General features: G+C 41.7%; 1 protein-coding gene across 1 annotated transcript in view; it reads right to left on the minus strand.

Moving 5' to 3' along the window:
• The window catches only part of Nab2 (Nuclear polyadenosine RNA-binding 2), a 379,140-nt gene that overhangs the window by 236,295 nt on the left and 121,682 nt on the right, over positions 1 to 21,163 (minus strand). Inside the window, exon 6 of the mRNA XM_068384339.1 lies at positions 2,121 to 2,321. Within this exon, the coding sequence (XP_068240440.1) occupies positions 2,121 to 2,321 (201 nt within the window). The remainder of the gene's footprint in view (positions 1 to 2,120; positions 2,322 to 21,163) is intronic.

Consider the following 21,163-nt stretch of genomic DNA (forward strand, 5'->3'; position numbering starts at 1 on the left):
AGCAATGATCTGGCGATAAGTGACAAGTTGGCAAGCTCTCACGAGCAGAAGGAAGGTCCCAGTCTTGACGACAAAGAACTACCTGGTAGCGTGAAGAATATAAGTGTTTTGAACTACGTTGACGAGCAGAAGAATGGTCTCTAGAAGAAGCGTGATGGTGAACAGATGGACTATCATGCGCTGGCAAGCTCCTTTAACGGGGGCGAAAACGTTGATCTTGAAGGCTATCATAGATATGTCTTCTGCTATAGGTGAGGGTGAGTGCAGGGAAGCACAGAGTGTTCTATGCTCCATTGAAGAAGGTGCGTAAGTTCTCTAAGATGATGAGAAAAACTCCTAAAGTCAGATGCAGGAACAGGTTGAAGAGATGAAGTCATGCGTCGAGCTCGCCACCATTGAGTGTTATCAGCAGGGGAGTCACGCTCCAAAGGATAGGAGAATGGCGTAGGAGAAGCAAAGCGATGCCTTGAAGAACCATGAAGAGAACACTTGGGGAGGACCTCACCTGCAAAGGAGACTGCATATCCAGTATGTCTGGTTATGGGAAGGAAAGAGTAATGCATAACCTGATTTCCTGTAAGGAATATAGCCATCAACACTAGAATATGCCTCGGACCTTGCTCCCCCTTCTTAAGCAGAGCGAACTTAGGAGGAGGATAAGCATAGTCTTCGGCAGTAGAAGCTGTGGCAGAGAACCTGAACCCAGATGAACGTCGCTGGCAGCAGAAGCAGAGAACTCCTTCGGCACTCCTCGGCGGGGGTTCCAACTCTACCTCTAAAGAGGCCGGTGTTCGCTTCTTCTAAGCTCCGTGCTGCAGCAGCTCGACAAGGCATTCCTTTAATGTGGGACCAGCAACACCCAGCGAAGGCCAAATCTGCAAAATATCATCAAAAGAAAAGGCTACCCCCCCCCAGGGAAAGAGCGACAAGAATTCGCTAGGGGAAGCGACAGGGTCCTTCGAACCTTGGGGTTGTCCTGGCATTAGACGTCAACATTCCTGTTAGGAAACCGAGTAAGAAGGAGCTTCGTGAAGAGATTGGAGGGGGGTGGTTTAAAGAAGTCCGAGATTTCTTTGACTTCGAGGAAGACCCCGAAGGAGAAGAGTCCCTCTTAGACTTCTTATGCCACTTTCCAAATCTCTCTCACTGGGAGGAAGATTACTCCTGGCATTCGTTGCATGTGTCATCCTGTGTACAAGGCCGTCCCCTTCAGGTTGTCAACAACGAATGAGGGTCGGTCTTAACTGAGGACATAAAGGTGCCACTTGAGCACCATTCAGGTCCTGGACAGGTCCGCATAACGACCAGAAAAGAAAACAGTCACACCTAAAATAAGACACGTAAAACAGAATTAGTCGAATGGCAATCAGAATTGGGAGGCAGAGAGACAACGTCAGCCAAGCCAAAAAAAAAGAGAGACTAGACAACACCTGTGTGTGAGCAGGGTAGCTGACTACCACCCTACCCTGCCTAATTAGCGAGGGATGAGTTACACCTCGCTAAAAGTCTTAGGATTAGTTTTCCAGCTTCTCCGAAAGTATCCCTAATAAAGAGCAAATGGGTTTGTATTTAGTGTCGGAACAATTATGATTTAATAAGTTAATTTTGGCATGAATCTTTCCAAAGAAAAGGAGTAGATGGTTGGGGGAGAAGGATATGAGGGTTCTCAACTGATGGAGAAAAAAAAAAAAAAAAAATGGGTCTTTAATAAATCTAGTGTAAATTGCAAAATTTTACAAGAAGAAACCATTTTAGCTATTTAGCTGATATTTCTATGAGAAAAGGTTAAAAGATTTTTGTTCATTAAATACTTCATTTATTGTACAAAGACCTATCTGCCTTGATATATAACTATACTACTGCATATACCTATAAGCATTAGGCTAACTGAAATGCTGAATGCTTAGGTATCATATTTGTGTCAGCACTCAAGCGGAAATTTCTCTCTTTGAATATATATTTATTAAAAAAAATTTCTGAGTACTGTACCGGATTCTTGAGATTCTTGTTTATTTTAGTACCAGATTGGGAGTTTACTGCAGTTCATATGGCACTGAAAAAATTTCAAATAAAGGATTAGGAGAACCAACTATTTCTTATAAATATCCAGGAGTTCTTACCTCAAGTTTCTTCCCAGATGATGAAGATGCTGGCAGAACACAAACTGATCTCTGAGCTGATGTTATGGCACTAGAAACAGCCCTTACCATCCCAGTATTTGAATCAGAATCTGAACGTGGTGGAAAGCTTGATTCCTCCCTTAAATTGATGATACGTCGACTACTTGAACTAGAAGTTCCTAATCTATCTAAAACAGATGGCTGCAAAACATTAACATGTGTTACTGTATTATACTTCTCAATATATAAAATCTGTTTTTAAAATGAGAATAAAATTATGATACAGGATTAAACAAGCAAATACCCATGCAGGAGTAGATTGAACTAGTAACTTAAGAATTTGTATTACCTATTTAGCACTAATTCTTGACCCTCATAGAGCTAGCCTGAAGGATTTGTTCTCATAAGATACCAATCCAGGTTGACCTTTCACTGAAAGTACTTGAGCTTGAAATACCAAGAGAATCAACATACCTACACGATATTTTAATAATTTACCCCATCAAACCCATACTAGAGCATAAACATTTTTTATAATAAAAATTATCAGTTTGATACTCATCTATAAATCATATTGTAAATATCTCTGAAGCATAAGGTACTTGGCCCTTAAAATTAATGAAAATTCTTCCCTCTCTACTCTAGGAACCCGTTACCGCAGGAATGCTATAGATTTTCATGTGACCCAACCCACGCCTGGTGTTGACCTCACCTTACCTCCTGGATTTAGGTGAACACAAAAAACTGTGATCCTTGATAAGTACTGTATCAAAATACTGTAATAAATTTAATTTTCAATATTCTATCTTAATGAATCTTGCATACTATTACAGTATTATTATCGAAAGGGAGGAGACAAACCAGCCCAGGTGTGTTCAACAAGACTCTTACAGAACTGCCACATGGGTTAATCTCATATGACCAATCCATAACCTTGCTAAAATAACTTCAGTTCTTTTGTCTTTCTGGTCTGATGATTCTCACGAAGAAACAATTGGTTTGATTAGTTTCGATCTAATAATTACGGAAGTACTTTTAATGTTCTACATAATTTGTCTCTTAGTAATGTAAAAGGGGGGTGTTGATTGCCGGAGCCACTTTAGTAACTTCAAATCATTAGCAACGAGTTCCAATTGTAAATTCACTTATGAAATATGAAGGAAGTTTAACTTCAGGAATCTACACCATGGTTAGGCTACCATAACCTCATTGGAGACTGTCTAGCTGAGTTAAGGGTGAATATTATTACTTTTAATTGTACTATAGTCAGTTTCTGGCTTAATATTAGCTGAATCCTGACCAAGTGTTCATTAGCCTAATAGTTACTGTATAACCTTGGTTAGTGTTGAGGCGGGATTAGTCTACTTATTCACCTGTATCACAGCGGTTCTTTAAAACCTATATTTTAGACTGTAAGCCCACATACATGATTGTATTGGAATACAGTACTTAATATTTTATGGGACACAATTGAATATATGACCATGAGATGAGGGGGTTGACCAGTCAGTGAGCTGTTCTTACAGGTAGTTGTTCTTCCATTATTCATCAGAAATGGGTATTGGAGGATGAAAAGAGAAGTATGATAGGATCATACATTATGTGAATTTCTTTCAATTTTAAGGCTTGGTAGGTTCCCTTTTGTAGTTGTTCTCATAACCTTTGCCTTGATAAACCATGAGGTTATATGACATTGGATGTAGGATGTCCCACTGTCTGTCTTACTGTAGTGAACATCTTAGATGTGGATAAATTTTTTGTGAGCCTATCTCTCTTTGTTTGGTGGTCATTAAAGGAAAGATTTGGGAGACTTCCTAACCCCCTCCAAGAGAGTTTATAACGAGGATTTTCATTTAAAACATTTTTATTACAAATGAGTGTCATTAACCAAGATGCATACCTGTTGGATATCATAACTCGGCTAACCAGAATGGGGTCACGAGTATTGTCAGGGTACATTGTGATTACTCTCATGATTTGGGCAGAGATTGGGGCCTTGAAAAATGTTTCATTTGTTTGGAATGGATCATTTATTTTCAGAGATCTCAGGCTTTGATGTAAAAAATATCAGCAGTTAGGGGTTTTGGAGATGGGGCATAGTGGACCAGGCCCCTATCCGTGTTGTTGACTTTGGATCCACGGATGACCTAGACTCTACAAAGAAGGTCTTACTACTGGGATCTTCAGAGGATCCCTGGGTTGCTTGAGGAAGTATCCCTCTGAGGACATCTCAACAATTACTTCACTACCTAGGTTGGATCCAGGTGAAGGTTCCATTAAGTAGGTGACTGATCCGATTAGATTTGGTATGCTTTGTCCCCTGTGAATGCCTCACTGACTGCTAGAATAGTAGAGGCATTGGTCCGCTCCATCTATGGTCGGTCCACAAATGATGAGGCCCGTCCAGATACTGTTGACCTGTCTTCTGATTCCTTCATGCTCCATCCTAGGGATCTGGCTAAGGCTGAGCTTTCAGGTTACTAGCTTCAAAGGAAGGCTCCTATGGGAGTTCTTTCTTCCAGACCTTTGGATTTGGCTATTGCAGGGTCTTTGGGTACCAGCTTCCACGGGAAATCCTGGGGGTCCTTTTCTTCCGTGCCTGCAGATTCAGCTGTGGCTGAACCTTTGAAATTTTAGCTTCCGAGGAAGGCTCCAACCGGGGCTAACCTTTTAGGTTCTAGGGATTTAGCTGTTGCTGAGCCTTCAGGTTTCCAGCTTCCAAGGAAGGATCCAGTAGGAGTTTTTCTTTCCGTTCTAAGTACTGAAAGCTTGATAACGGTAGGGGATACAGCAGATGGGGTTCTGCAATGGACGTTGAGGAGGGGTATTTAGTAAGTTACCCTTCGCGATCATGTGATGGATATGCATTCTGACGTGAGTCAAGTGTTTTCCGACATAAATACATGGATTTGTCATTCGATGACAAATGAGTTTGGAAACCTAGCAGCATTTCCAGCCTCAAGATGGAGACTCAAGATCCACCCCTTAAGGCATGTCCTGGCTAACCCCAAAAGAAGGTTGTTCTGATGCCATATAATGCTGTTCTCAAAACCTTAGAAGAAGCATTATCAGACACTGGAGGTTTTCTTCTTGACCATAGTTTGATTGATGCTTCGGTGGTCGGAACGACAGTGCCCGGCCAGAAAAATCCATTTTTGACAAAATGGCAAAATTAGCAGGTAAGTCAATAACAGGGTTGTTGCTTAAAAAGTGTAGCCCCATTCTAGTAGTGTACCTTGAGAGTTTGAAGGATAGCCAGAAAGCGTTTCATGAAGTCTTTCTTCCCAAAAAGTGGGACTCTCAGGTTGGGACCAATCAATTGGGGGGGGGCAATTTACTTTTGTCCCCAGATCATCTTCGGAGTGCAGAATTTAGTGACAAACAGACCTTGTTCAACTTGGTGTCTGTCATGGAATCTTTGGAAGTGTGGGCTACAGCAGGATTCCAGATGGTCACTTCAGTGGTAGCCCAGCTAGTGTGTAAGCCCTTCTATGAAGCCTTTCAGAACTATTATGACAAAGTTCGGAGTAAGGTGTCACATTTTAGTGGCTTATGATCTCGAGCAAGTGGAGGTTGAAGAATTTTTTGTAACGATCCAATATGCGTCTTGCTCTTTCCACAAGCCCTCGTGGACAAAGCTAAGGCCAAACCTAATGTGGAGGCATTCAATGGCCTCGTCACTTCCGGAGAATGGAGGAAAGGTCTTCGGACCTTCCTTAAAAAGAAGAAAGATTTCTTTCATAGTACGAAGTCTATAAGATCCAGCAACTGGTTAAAAAATATCCCACTAAGAGACCTGTTCCTGTTTCCTATACCAAGCCTCATTCCAAACTGAAATTTCATTGAGAAGATCAAGGACAGCAATGTTAAACTTCCCTAGGTAAGGCCTTGTCCCAGGGCCCGGTAAGTTTAATTTTAGAGTAAGAGCAGGTCATTGGAGATCTTTTAAGGGAAACAGGGGAACTAATACACTAAATACAGGAAGATGATCTTGTCAGTGAGGAGCTTTGGCCTTTTAGGAATGTTGGAACCTTTTTAAGTGGGCACAAAGTTCAGTCTCATGGGTTTCGGTTGGTCGTAGATAGCAAACACCTTCCACTCCACTAGTTTCAACTGGCCAGGACCCTGGAATTTCACTAATTTGTAAGCAAGATGTTAACAAAGGAGACATCGAAAGGTGCAGGTATCTAATTTCCAGGGCAGACTATTCAGTGTAACAAAGAGACTCTCAGAGTGAGGAGTAATCCTCGACCTGTCTCTCCTCAATATACATATCTGATGCGATCCATTCAAAATGACAACCGTCCAACATGACCACCAATTACTATACCAAGGGGATTTAACCCGTGCTATAGATCTAAAAGACACCTATTGGCACAACCCTATTGCCCAACACTTCCGACTGTACCTAAGGTTTCAAAGGCTCCAGAGAGGGGGTGTACAGGTTTAAAGCAATATCTCAACATTGCCACAAGAATGTTTACAAGGCTAGTAAGGTAGTAATTAAACTCCTGAGGTTGCAGGTAGTTCACATCATAGCTTATTTAAACACTTGCTTATTTAGATGATTGGCTGATTTGGGCAGACAAAAGAATTATGCCTCAAATACACTATCAGGTTTAGCAGGCTCATCAGGACCTTGGGTTTTGATAAACTTTACAAAGTCAACACTAATTCCAAGAAGGATATTCAGTGGTTAGGTTACTAATGGAATATGTTGAAAGCTACATTATCCTTGCAAAAGCATCTCAGCAAAGAATTCTAAGTAGGGTCAGAGGCATGGTTTTGAGCCACTTTTCTTTCAGGAGGCAACTGGAGAAGATTTTGGCCTTTCTTTAGTTTACTTTGAGAGTCAATCCAGTGTTAAAGAACAGAATGAAGGGAGAAAGGTAGCTCAGAAGGGGTTTCATGAGAGTCAGTCTAAGTCACCTGGTCAGTGCAAAAGTGATGACAAATTGCTTGGCCAAATCAGTCCCATTGGTACCTCCCTCAATTGGCATGATTATTCCTACAGATACATCCAGGTCGGGCTAGGGAAGTCATTCAGAGGAGACCTTTGTGTTCGGGAAATGGTCAATTCAGTTTGTAGCTTATTAAATAAATGTGTTAGAACTAATGGCAGTCTTCCTGACATTGAAAAAATTGATCCACGAAGGAACTCCAATAAAAGATCTTCATAGATAACCAGGTGTTGGTCTGTTACCTCAGAAAGGGGAATCCTGCTTGAGAATCTTCAGTGCAGCGACCCTCCCTTTATGAGGTTCCTTCAGGAGAGTGAAGTGTTCCTCTCATCATTCCATCTGACAGGTTCACTCAATGTAGTAGAGGACGCCCTATCCAGGCACACAGTTCTGTATATGGAATGGACCCTATACCAGAATTTTCTCAGAAGATTTTGGAAACAGTTCCAGATCTCCAAATCGACCTGTTTGCTATAGAAGAGAACCACAAACTTCTTCTATATTTAACTCAAAATGTGGACTCTGAAGCAGTGGCCCTCTTAACGAGAAAATGCCTTGACGGAGTCACATGGTTTCTTAATTTTGTTGAAGAATTGTGAGGGGCAAGAGGGCAATCAAACTTGGGGAATTTGCTCCCCCAGTTTGAATCTAAATTTCTCTCTCTCATATCTATTTCTTCTTCTCAATATTACTTCAACCTCCTCCTAATTTCATAAACTTTCGCCTTTCTCTCCTAATTTTATGAGTACTATTTATCTTAAATTTATATTTATATATATATATATATATATATATATATATATATATACATATATATATACTATTTCTCTTAAATTTATATATATAATATATATATATATATATATATGTATATATATATAATGCATATATATATAAATACATATATATAAATATATATTTATATAATATATATATATATATATATATATATATATAAATTTCATAAGCTTTTGTCTTTCTCTCCTAACTCTATGAGTACTATTTCTCTTAAATTTATATATATATATATATATATATATATATATATATATATACATATATATATACATATATATATATATATATATATATATATATATATATATATATATATATATTTATATATATATATATATATATATATATATCTTTTATTTTATTTTTTCATTTATTTATTAATCTATCCATTTTTTTTTTCATTTAAATGGCATGGATATTTCCATGTTCCCTATTACTGCCTACTTAGATGAATGGGAGAAGGGATCACAGTTGGGAGGTATTTGTATTTAAGGCTATATGTGAGAGTATTGGATGATCTCAGTCATCCTGAAGAAGGTTTGGACCTTTCTGGCAGAACTATTCTCAAGGGTTGGGTCATCAGAATCCTGGGGGATCCAATCCTTGAGGTAGGACTCTTAGCTTCTGGCCGGCAGCCCATCAGTACAGTCCTAACAGGTTTGTTTAGCTTACACCTGTGCCTCTATATCTGTTTTGATGCTATCCTTCAGTTAGGTTATGGAGTGGATCATCTGGAAAGCAGAGTCTCATTGCGCCGATAGTGGAGAATGCAAATTTACTTTCTAATGTATGATACTTTCTTAATATTCTCAAGCAGATAAACCAACCAACCAAAAAAAAAAAAAAGTAAATAAATAAAAAAATTAATAAACACAACCCTTTCTTAGGGATTCTGCTGACAATGACCCCCTTCCCCCTTGGATATGGCAATTCTATCAGGGGAAATTCTGTTCCTGACTCAGGAACGAAAAAGGACCACTCCAATGTTCAGAAATTAAAAGTCATTTTATATGAGGTTTGCAAATAAGATGTCATTATGAAGAATTGTGGATGACTCTTAAAGGTTATGGTAAGATTACTACTGAAATAAGTGTGAATTTTAGGGAAGAAGATGAAAAATGGAAAGCATGGATCTGCATTGATAATTACAGAGAGGCTTTTTAAGTAGTCTGTGAACTCTCAAAAATTAAAATTGACAATAGCAAGATCACCGGAGCACTATGCAATACTGTACTGCTCCTAGAAACCTGGTCATATATCACCCTATTGACTGGCATCAAAATGAGTCTATGGACCAGAAAATAAGCTTAATAAGAGAAAGAAAGCCTAAACCACCGATGTGGATTATAGCAGCATCTAAATTTAGTAAACTAATACAACAGAAAGTAGGCACAATAGAGCATGGAAACATTCTAGATTTGGCAAAAAGTCCATTTTAATTCATGCCAAATCTAGACATCAAGCCGCATTTAAATTTCAGTTATGGTAAAAGGATTATTTTCATCAAAGATCTTTGTGAATTTAATGAAGAAGAAATATCAGATATGTGCCCTAGAGAAATATGGAAGGTTCATAAGATTCCAAGAACCACTATGATTATTTTAACATTACAAAACCAAGATGGACCCTCTCATGTATACATTGAAAATGAGAGGATTCTAGTTCGTGCCAATAAACAGACACCTTTACTGTACTATAATTACCCTAAATTTGGACATCCATCAAAGAGTGTGCAAAAATGAAATATATGAGAAAATTGTTTGGATCCTGATCATGGACCCTGCACTGTTATTTCAAAGTTCACTACTTGTAGCCAGAATCATAAAGCTACTAAGAAATGTCCTCAGTATGAAATAGAAGCTGCTGTTCAGAAGTCAGATGGAGAGCATATCAGTGTAGGATGTGCTAGGTGACTTCTAAGAAAAACCAAAAGTTATGCCATGGCCTTACAATCTAAGGATGCAAGACATACAGAAAATTACACCACCACCTAGACCAGGCAATGTAAAGCATTCTATTGCTAAATTACCTCCCAACCCAAGGCTATCAACATGCCTCATACTTTATGAGTGCCACTCGTTAAATAGGCACCACCTCCTTCCTCTATATCTGCTACACCTCAGATGAACAGCCCAAGGTTTTCATCTCGGGTAGCATTATTGCTAAATTTAGGGGAGGAACCCCAAGCTTGAGAGCTATTGGATTCACCTGCCAAAATGGAGGGGCATTATCCTAATGGCTCTCCATCTTTCAATCAAGAAATGCAAAAATACCTATTGCAAATATGTACAATATTTTATCAGAAAAAGATGATAAGCATTCAACAAACTTATATCAATCTAAAATTCAAGTTCAAGTTCACCACTCCCCCAAAGAATTAGATAAAAAAACATTGAAAAGGCAAATATAAAACCTTATTTATCAAGACCATCTCTAGAGAAGCCTACATGAAATAAATAAAAAATTTCCAAAAATAATCCATAGTTTTCTCCTCCCTTTTGCAATGGAATTGTCAGGGTATGAGGGACAAATATGAAGAACTTAGCTTTTGATTCATGAGCACTCCCTTATAGTTGTATGTCTACAGGAGAGCAAATTTAATGCTAATATTCCATGAACTCGAGAGTATGTTAGCTATAGGACACCATATGATCAACAAACAGGGAGCCATGGGGAACTCTTACATAAGTTCACTGAGATGTTCCCCAAATATCTTTACCCATTTGTACTCCTCTGCAGGCACTGGTTGTACAAACTGATATCAGGAGAAAATACACAATTTGCTAGATTTAGGAGAGGAAGCAACGCTATGCTGGTAGTTCTTCTCATCTGAGGAAGGGTCCTGCTACCTCCCTCAGCCTCTGTACTCTGTCGTCTTATGGGAAGACTGCTAATTGGTGTCGATGATCATACCTAGGTATACCAGTCTTCGAGAGGAGAGCAGGGATGACTTCTCGAGATTTATCATGTTCCCCAAATCTTGGCAAAGCGCTAAAACTCTATCTCGGTGTTGAAGAAGGGTAGCCATCGAGTTTGCTAGAATCAGCCAGTCGCGCAGATATCTTAGGAGACGGATGCCTATCCTGTGACCTCATGGTGACACAAGGGCAAACACTCTCATGAAAACATAGGGTGCCATGGAAAGACCAAAGCACAGCACATTGAACTTAGCATTGCTTGTTGTCGAGTATGATCCTTAGATACTTCCTTGAAGACGGATGGACTGAGATCTGGAAGTATGCGTCCTTGAGATCCAGTGGCCACATGAAGTCTTGTGGTCTTACAGCTTGTCTAACCGTGTCTGCCGTCCCCATCTTGAACAAAGTTTGTCTGACTAACTTGTTCAAGGCCAAGAGATCAATGACTGGTCTCCAGCTTCTAAACGCCTTTATCACAAGAAAGAATCGACTGAAGAAGCCTGGGGACCCATCGAGGACCTCTTGGAGAGCGCCCTTCTCCAAAATGGTCTGGACTTCAGCCCGAAGGAACAACTCCTTTGTGGATCCCTTAGCGTAGGAGCTCGATGAGACTGGATCACAAGTTAGTGGATGAAGAGATTCAGTGAAGGTACGCGACACCCTAAACGAATCACGGAGATCATCCAGGGCTCGACCTCATGCTGCAGTTGCCTCTACCAGTGGCTTTCCAGGCATTCCCCCCTGGTGAGCAAGTGGGAGGATTGCCCATCCTAGTGGGTGCAGCCTTGGCTGTCACCTCGTTTTCCCTTACCTCCACGGGAGGACTTGGAACCCTGGCCATCCTTGTCAGGAAAGGGTTTTTTCGACACCCTGTGATACGAAGCAGATGTTGTTGCCGTAGCCTTATTAGTCGGTGGTTTCATCTGAGGCTACTTCTTCTGTGGCAGAGGAACACGATAGGGCCTCAATGTAAGGGCCTTATGGAAAAGGGAGTCCTGATTTGACTTCCTCCATCTCTCCGCCACCTACCTGACGTCTTCCAGCTCAAACAGAAAAGTGCCCTCGAAAGTTGAATTTCTAAGCCTCGTAACCTCTGCTTGTGAGACCTACTGATGGAACCTTTCTATTATTGAGTCCCTATGCCTAAGGATGGTGTTGACCCATAGGTTAACCACCTGCTGGGAAAGGAACTCAATAGGTAGGTATGTAGGTTTCCACTGACTTCCTAGTAGACTCTAGACCAGTTTTTGGTCCTAATCAGGTGTCCCACTGAACCCAACCAAAGGTCCAGCCATGAAGTAGCCTGCAAGGTATACTTTATGACCTTCTCCTTGTTGATGATCTCCAAAAGCAGAGAATGAGACAGAGAGTACAGACAGTCTCTCAAAAGAAATTTCACAGAGTGGTCCAGAGGCAGGGCTAGAAGGGGCTCACTGAACACCTCGTAATACCTCCTCTTCTGCATGAATAGTGGCAGGAGGCGTTTCAGGGAAGAGCCCTTGCGGAGGAAGCTGGAGGAGCCAGTGATTATAGACAGCGCATTCCTAAGGGCCCTCGTCAACACCATAGACCAGTGCAAGGCTGCACTGGCCCTTGGAGGTCTGAGTGTGGCATAGACATGGTTAAGGATTAAGTCTTTACCATCTTGAGGGGCTGTTGATGGATAAGACAAGCTACTGATGGCCCTCATGCAGGCCAAGACCTGCAAGAAGGAATGCTCCGACTCTCTCTGCTTGGCTTCCATCTGTTTAGAGCTAGCAGCTTTTGGGAGCTATTCATCATCATAATCAAAGTTGTCATCCACCTCCCAGCTCTCACCCATAGGAGCCCGGAGTGGGTTGAACTCATCAGGATCGGCCGCTGGAGGAAAATGGGTGGAGGAGAGACCCTTCGAGACCTTCCTTGCTGAGATCTAAAAGCCCTTGCCGATAACTTAGGGACAGTCTTAATGTCCTTCGGCTCCCTGCAAGGAGGTATTCCTCCAAAAGAGATGGTCTAGAGGGTGCTTCCTTCCTAGAGGCCGCTGTCCCTCTCCTGAAGAGAGAATCACATCTGATTGGGTGGTCTTCTTTGGGGCGGGACGGAGCTCTGGGGGATCACCTTGAAGTAACAAATATCACACTGTCTTGACCAGTGTGTCCAACCAAGCGGACTCCTTCCCACAAGTTGAACTGATCACAGGATCCTTCGAAAGGCTCGGAGCACCGGCATGACAGCTAACTCTGACTTGGAAGAGTGCTGATTCCTCAAGGAGGAGGGATGATGGGAATTCAAGAGTTACCTCTTGGGTGGGAATGGAATCGGACGTCTGCTATGTAAGGGTTCCTTGGTTGCTGACACCTGTGAACCTTACCTGACAGATGGTAACATCTCTTGAAAGAGTGCGGATCTCAAACAATGTGCGTTATCCAGTGGAGGGTGACGAATGTCATCTTAGTGGCGCTCACATGCAGGGTGACGCTCAAGCACAGCCCTGGAAGGAGAAGGAGTAGGGTGATTATCTCACCTTGGCGAGTGACGATCCTTATGTGGTGAAGTGCTTGCGTGCTGACAGGTGACCAGAAGAAGCTATAAGTCTAAGTGACTGATGCGATGGTGAACGATGAGGTGCTAACAAGTGGCGAGTTCGCGAGCGCCGAGCTGGCAAATGCCGAGGAAGTGGTGAATGGCGAGTTCTGGTAAAGTACTAAAACTCTGGCGAGTGATGTGCACTAGCTGGATGACAATGAGACTAACGCTGACAATTTCGCGAGGGGTGAAAGTCATAGGGTGACAAATGACGATCACGAGCAGCAGGGTGGTGGTCATGAGGTGACGAGTGACAAGCAGATGGCGAGGATGAAGATCGATGGTCCTTAGCAGGACTGTAGAGACGTCTCCTTACTGCAGGAGGAGATTGTCTAACACGTCTAGCGTGGCAAGGAAGACTGTGCTCCTAATAAGTGTGATGATCCTCCTAAGGGGATTGTCGGCGGCAGTGAGGTTCCTCCACAGAGGAAACCTGCTCTGACGGCGTCAGAGGAATTCTACAGTATTTTCCCGAAGATCTCTAGAACAAGTCTCTATGGGGTGCGGACGAGAGAGACGAACACCCACAAGGGAGACTCGCCTTGGACTTTGCTCCACCCCCGACAGAAGAGTTGGCTCAGCTGTATGACGTCAGCAATGGCAGCAAGAGAAGGCAAAAAGGGGACCCTTCTGTGGACAAGGTAGCAAAAACTCCGGGGTCGCCATGGACAGCACTCATCACCAGATCCACCTCCAAGGAAGCCGGTGTCCGCTTCCTCTCAACACCAAGATGGAAAAGCTACAACAACTCTACCTTCAACGGGGGACCAGCCATACCCAGACCTGTAAAATATCAGAAAAAGAACATGTGTGGCCCAAGGAGAGGGACAGAACCACTTCTCCATGGAAAGCAGTTCTGTGCCTCAAACCCCAAAGTTGACCTGGTGTTAAACGGGCTATGCTTCTACTCGACCGTTCTCCAGGAAAGACCGAATGAGCAGTAGCTTCAGGAAGAGATATGGGGGTCAAGAAAGAAGTCCGAGGTTTCTTCAACTTCAAGGACGACCCCGAAGAAGAAGAATTTCTCTTAGACTTCTTCTTGCGCCTACACCTAAACCTCTCCAACTGGGAAGTAGACCAATTCCGACACGAAGGGCAGGTGTTGTACTGATCACTCGCCAGCCTCTGTAGGACGGACACAGGTGGTGTGGGTCCGTCTCCACGGAGTACATAAAGGTACCGTAGGTGCGACCCTCAGGTCCAGGACAAGTTCGCATGAGGCCAGTCAGGAAGAATCGCAAGCAGTCTGAAAAAAGGAAGAATCACAAGTAGTCTCAAAAGAGAAAGAATAAAACAATGTATTAGTCAATGGCAAGTCAAAATGCAATGGGGGGAGGAGAGCGGTAACGTCAATACTCCACCGAGCCAAAAGCAGTTACCAGACCTGTGAGTAGCTTCACTAATGATTTGCTCACAGCCTGATTCAGAGGCAAAGTCTAAAGCTCTTAAGCCCTGGCGATCGGTAGGAGAAACAGAACTTAACCACTCTTTATGGTGAGCATTGAAATCACCAACAAAGACAAAAGAGGCCTTTCTATTATCTTCTTGTATCTTAGCCATAATGGTAAGAAGACAATTGAAGATAGAATCATCCATGTCTGGATTCTGGAAGATCGAACACAAACTTTTATTACCTGAATCTCATGACATCCGCATTTATAGCAGGACTTATGAGAAGCAGGGTACTCGGTCCTAATATACACCGCCATTCCCCTGGCCCTAAGGATGGCATCACGTTTCAACATTATTGGCTTCTTAAAACCACTTATAAGGAGCTCAGATGAGTGTCTCATATTAAAAACCAGAATTTCTGAGCACAAAAGAATATCATACTGTCTGGACGCAACTGTAAGGTATTGAATATTTGGTGAAGACCATGAACATTGACCATATCTAGGATGTACTGGTCCCAGATTTCCCTCAATGTCTCCAGACAGCATAAGAATTAATGGTAATAAAAAAGAAACATCATACTTAAAAACTAGATTAACAAGAATTATAACAAAAACAACATGTACAGAAATATAAATAAACTGATTGATCAAACCCATAAACTATAGAAAAAAGTAGGAAGAACTGATCAACATGGAGGAGCCGATACACCATGCAAGGCTAAATACCTTCAAGGATAGCCACTTCAACTGAATGGAGGAGTATAAGGATGGTTTTGAGAAGAAAAATAATAAGATAAGGAAAAGACAACCTCTTGATAAACCATCAAACATCCATGGCCCTTCTACTAAGGGGACTGTCCACTATGTCCTGCATTTTTTTGCTAAGTATTTGTATTACTGTACACCATTTTTATATATTTTTTATACATATATAATACCTTCATCATATAAAATTTTTAAGTCACTTGATCAAAAACTTTTTGATTTATTAGCAAAAATCATGCTTTTTCTAAACAAAATTTAGGTATATTTTTCTACACATATGACACTAATTGTATTGAAAATCATACCATCAAAACTTCTTTACAAACCAAATAATTCTGTAACAGATTTTCGATTACCTTTTTTTTATTTTTTTCTTAATTTTCTTCATCTAGACGCAAAATAATCATGAAAAAAGAGACAAAGGAAAATCAAAATTCTGTGATACAAAATTGTAGAATTTTTATGCCTCTTTTCAATGATATCTTTCTAAAATTGAATATTAAATAACCGAGAAAAATGTGCCAAAGTGTAAATAAGTATGTTTTTGAGTTATGAGATCCTAAAGATTTGGCATGAGTTTTTACTTTTTTCTCAGATAAATCAAAGTACCATTATTATGATAACCTTTGTTTGTATTTTTATATTTTTTTCCTACATCAAGGCTCCCTAAACAAGGTATTTAAACCTTAAGTTTACTAATATACTTGGTGTGAGGGTGTTACGAGTTGCTAGCGGTCTCTCATTGTTGCCAGAGTTTTAGTTAGAATGTTCCAGCTTTGTACTCTTTTTCATGTTCCCTCTCTTCTTGGTTGGTTTTTGTTGTTCTCTGATTATTTTTTGTTCTTTCTTTGACCTTAGATAACATTGGCCTTGCTATAAAGTTCACGAGGACGACGTGATAACACAATGTACTTACGAACCGCAAGTAAATAAACACACATGAATCATAACTTCTATATGTTTTTGGAAACCCTGGCTGGTCTTCCTGTAGATTGTAGCTTGCGTTAACATACCCTCTACCAATGTCTTCCATGTCTGCCAGACGTACGATATTTTGAAACATAGGCCTAAGTGAATAAATCGCTATATACAGTATATGCAAAAATAAACATGCAAAGATAATTCTGTCCAACTCAGTTATGCAGACGACGTAGTAAGGATGACATCATCTAAAGTCTGTTTCATCTTCATTATTTGTGAAAATAATTAGCTGAAACTTCTGGGGAGCATGTATGACATGCGTCTGCTTACATAAAAACAATAAAACAATTTTCGACTTTTTAAAGAAGTTAGGTCAAAGAACATAGCGGAAGCATGCCCAACACACCATTTCAAAAAACCAGAGGAAGAGAACAAAAAATAAGATTGAATACTGTAACCGAGTGTAACTTCAAGCAAAAGAACTCTAACCCAAGACAGTGGCAGTTCATGGTACAGAGGCTATGGCACTACCCAAGATTAGAGAACAATGTACAGTACAGTAATTAGGACACACACACACACACACACACACACTCTCTCTCTCTCTCTCTCTCTCTCTCTCTCTCTGTGGCTTACGTTGAATGCAATTTTTTGGCTTGGCTATGTAGGTGCGAGCAAGTTCCTGAGCTATCAGAGTGTACTGGTGGCCTGTCAACCAGTACCAACCGGGAAATATTCAAAAAATCATTCCCGGATTATTTCCCTATTGACCCGTGTAGCTTGTCTGATCTTAATCCTAAACTTACTTATCAGTTCCAATCAAAATTACCCATTCATTACACATGGCTCATATATACAACAATGCTGAGCACGTATTCCACAGTCAATTGTAACACAATGGAACCATAACTCTAAATTTCTAAATTTCTTTGTTTTAAAAGTGTCTCATGCATTAAAAGTTTACTCATCTTTAATAATATGCTAAAATATTTATGTTTACATTGCATCGGTGTGTGTTTATCTATCTGTAATGTCTTTGACCTAAATCAGATAATTGGCAACTTGCTTGTTTAGACAGCAAGGCAACGGTGTATCCCATTTCGAATACCTCCTGACCTTGATTTTGGAATGGTCAGAGACCACACAACACATTAACTCCAAAAAAAAAGGGGGGGGTTGACAAAGGAAAAATTGATTTGTGGGGAGGTGTTGTGTGGTCTCCAGGACCCTCCCTCCCCCCTAGCCTCATGTAGGGGAGAAGGACAATATATTCTCACTTGGAATAACAAATAGCAGCTAGGAGCAAGTTGATGCACAGTTAGACTGGTTCCAAGTTGTAAAGTGTATTTTTTTAACCATGTGATGATGACATAGAAGCAAAATAGGATTTTCACTCTTTTCTCCAGAAAGGGAAGTGAGATCTAGAGGAGCTATCCAGTATCCTTTTGATATGAAACAGTTGACTTTGAAGTCTGGACTTTTTGTGAACTTAAGATCACGACTAGCCGAGAAGACATTCTTAGAATCCTTGCTCTCTCTGAGGATTGAGCCCTCAGAGAGTGAGAGGAAGAGGCTGGTTGCCTTCCTTTCCCTTGACATCCTAGACTCGGGATCTGAAAAAATCTTCATCCGTTTGGAAGTAGGTTGCCCGAGGCTCTCATCCTCCCTTTTTCTATTAAAAGGCGAGGGGGAGTGAGACAGTCTCAATCGGTGATGGCCGTGACTCTTCTATGTAAAAGATCTCCCTTGATCAGGATCCCCGATGGGTCCTAGGATGAAATGCATCACACACTGGAGTCATATATAGGAAGGACTAAATAGAATATGAAATGAAAATGATATTTTAATTATAAAATAAATTTTTGAATATACTTACCCGGTGAATATATATTGCTGCAACTCTGTTGCTCGACAGACAAAAAACTGTAAAAAACTCGCCAGCGATCGCTATACAAGTTGCGGGTGTGCCCATCAGCGCCAACTGTCGGCCAGATACCATACTCAATGTAAACAAAGACTCAATTTCTTCTCATCCCACTACGTCTCTATTGGGGAGGAAGGGAGGGTCGTTTAATTTATATATTCACCGGGTAAGTATATTCAAAAATTTATTTCATAATTAAAATATCATTTTTAAATATTTAACTTAGCCGGTGAATATATATAGCTGATTCACACCCAGGGTGGTGGGTAGAGACCAGTTAAATATGTTTACATCTTATGAGCTAAGAGTTTTTATTTCATTTTAGAAGTTATCAAAATAACAAAAACAAAATAAATAGGTACCTGGTAAGGAAGTCGACTTAGACGATTACTCTGCCTTATAAGTACGTCTTCCTTACGGAGCCTCGCGATCCTCTTAGGATGCTGACAGACCCCTAGGAGCTGAAGTATCAAGGGCTGCAACCCATACAACAGGACCTCATCAAACCCCTAATCTGGGCGCTCTCAAGAAATGACTTTGACCACCCGCCAAATCAACCAGGATGCGAAAGGCTTCTTAGCCTTCCGGACAACCCATAAAAAACAACATTAAAAACATTTCAAGAGACAGATTAAAAGGATATGGAATTAGGGAATTGTAGTGGTTGAGCCCTCACCCACTACTGCACTCGCTGCTACGAATGGTCCCAGTGTGTAGCAGTTCTCGTAAAGAGACTGGACATCTTTCAAGTAAAATGACGCGAACACTGACTTGCTTCTCCAATAGGTTGCGTCCATTATACTTTGCAGAGATCTATTTTGCTTAAAGGCCACGGAAGTTGCTACAGCTCTAACTTCGTGCGTCTTCACCTTAAGCAAAGCTCGGTCTTCCTCACTCAGATGTGAATGAGCTTCTCGTATTAACAATCTGATAAAGTATGACAAAGCATTCTTTGACATAGGCAAGGATGGTTTCTTAACTGAACACCATAAAGCTTCAGATTGGCCTCGTAAAGGTTTAGTACGCTTTAAATAGAACTTAAGAGCTCTAACAGGGCATAAGACTCTTTCTAGTTCATTGCCTACGATCTCCGATAAGCTGGGAATATCGAAAGATTTAGGCCAAGGCCGAGAAGGCAGCTCATTTTTGGCTAGAAAACCAAGTTGCAGCGAACAAGTAGCTTTTTCCGACGAAAATCCAATGTTCTTGCTGAAGGCATGAATCTCACTGACTCTTTTAGCCGAGGCTAAGCATACCAGGAAAAGAGTCTTAAGAGTGAGATCTTTCAGGGAGGCTGATTGTAACGGCTCAAACCTGTCTGACATGAGGAATCTTAGTACCACGTCTAAATTCCATCCAGGGGTAGCCAAACGACGCTCCTTGGTGGTCTCAAAAGACTTAAGGAGGTCTTGCAGATCTTTATTGTTGGAAAGATCTAAGCCTCTATGCCGGAAGACCGATGCCAACATGCTTCTGTAGCCCTTGATAGTGGGAGCTGAAAGGGATCGTCCTTTTCTCAGGTATAAGAGAAAAACAGCTATTTGAGCTACAGAGGTACTGGTCGAGGATACAGAAACTGACTTGCACCAGTCTCGGAAGACTTCCCACTTCGATTGGTAGACTCTAATGGTAGACGCTCTCCTTGCTCTAGCAATCGCACTGGCTGCCTCCTTCGAAAAGCCTCTAGCTCTCGAGAGTCTTTCGATAGTCTGAAGGCAGTCAGACGAAGAGCGTGGAGGCTTTGGTGTACCTTCTTTACGTGTGGCTGACGTAGAAGGTCTACCCTTAGAGGAAGACTTCTGGGAACGTCTACTAACCATCGAAGTACCTCGGTGAACCATTCTCTCGCGGGCCAGAGGGGAGCAACTAACGTCAACTTTGTCCCTTCTTGAGAGGCGAACTTCTGCAGTACCTTGTTGACAATCTTGAACGGTGGGAATGCGTAGAGATCCAGATGTGACCAATCTAGGAGGAAGGCATCTATATGTATTGCTGCTGGGTCCGGGACTGGGGAGCAATAGATTGGAAGCCTCTTGGTCAGCGAGGTTGCAAAGAGATCTATGGTTGGATGACCCCAAGTGGCCCAAAGTCTCTTGCACACATCCTTGTGGAGGGTCCATTCGGTTGGAATTACTTGCCCTTTCCGACTGAGACAATCTGCTATGACGTTCAAGTCGCCTTGGATGAACCTCGTTACTGGGGAGATGTCTTGACCTTTTGACCAGATGAGCAGGTCCCTTGCGATCTCGTACAACGTCAGTGAGTGGGTACCTCCTTGTTTGGAGATGTACGCCAAGGCCGTGGTGTTGTCCGAGTTTACTTCCACCACTTTGCCTCGAAGGAGATACTCGAAGCTTTTCAAGGCCAGATGAACTGCCAACAGCTCCTTGCAGTTGATATGCATGCTCCTCTGACTCGAGTTCCACAGACCTGAGCATTCCCGACCGTCCAGTGTCGCGCCCCAGCCCAAGTCCGATGCGTCCGAGAAGAGAACGTGGTTGGGAGTCTGAACAGCCAGGGGAAGACCCTCTCTTAGGTTGATATTGCCCTTCCACCAAGTCAGACAAGACTTTATCTTTCCGGAAATCGGGATCGAGACCGCCTCTAGCGTCTTGTCCTTTTTCCAGTGAAAAGCCAGATGGTATTGAAGAGGACGGAGGTGTAGTCTTCCTAGTGTTACAAATTGTTCCAGGGATGACAGCGTCCCTACCAGACTCATCCACAGCCTGACTGAGCAGCGTTCCTTCTTCAGCATCTTCTGGATGGATAGCAGGGCTTGATCTATTCTGGGGGT

The sequence above is a fragment of the Palaemon carinicauda genome, chromosome 1 (genome assembly GCF_036898095.1).
Source record: "Palaemon carinicauda isolate YSFRI2023 chromosome 1, ASM3689809v2, whole genome shotgun sequence".
In the NCBI taxonomy this organism is placed as follows: domain Eukaryota; kingdom Metazoa; phylum Arthropoda; class Malacostraca; order Decapoda; family Palaemonidae; genus Palaemon; species Palaemon carinicauda.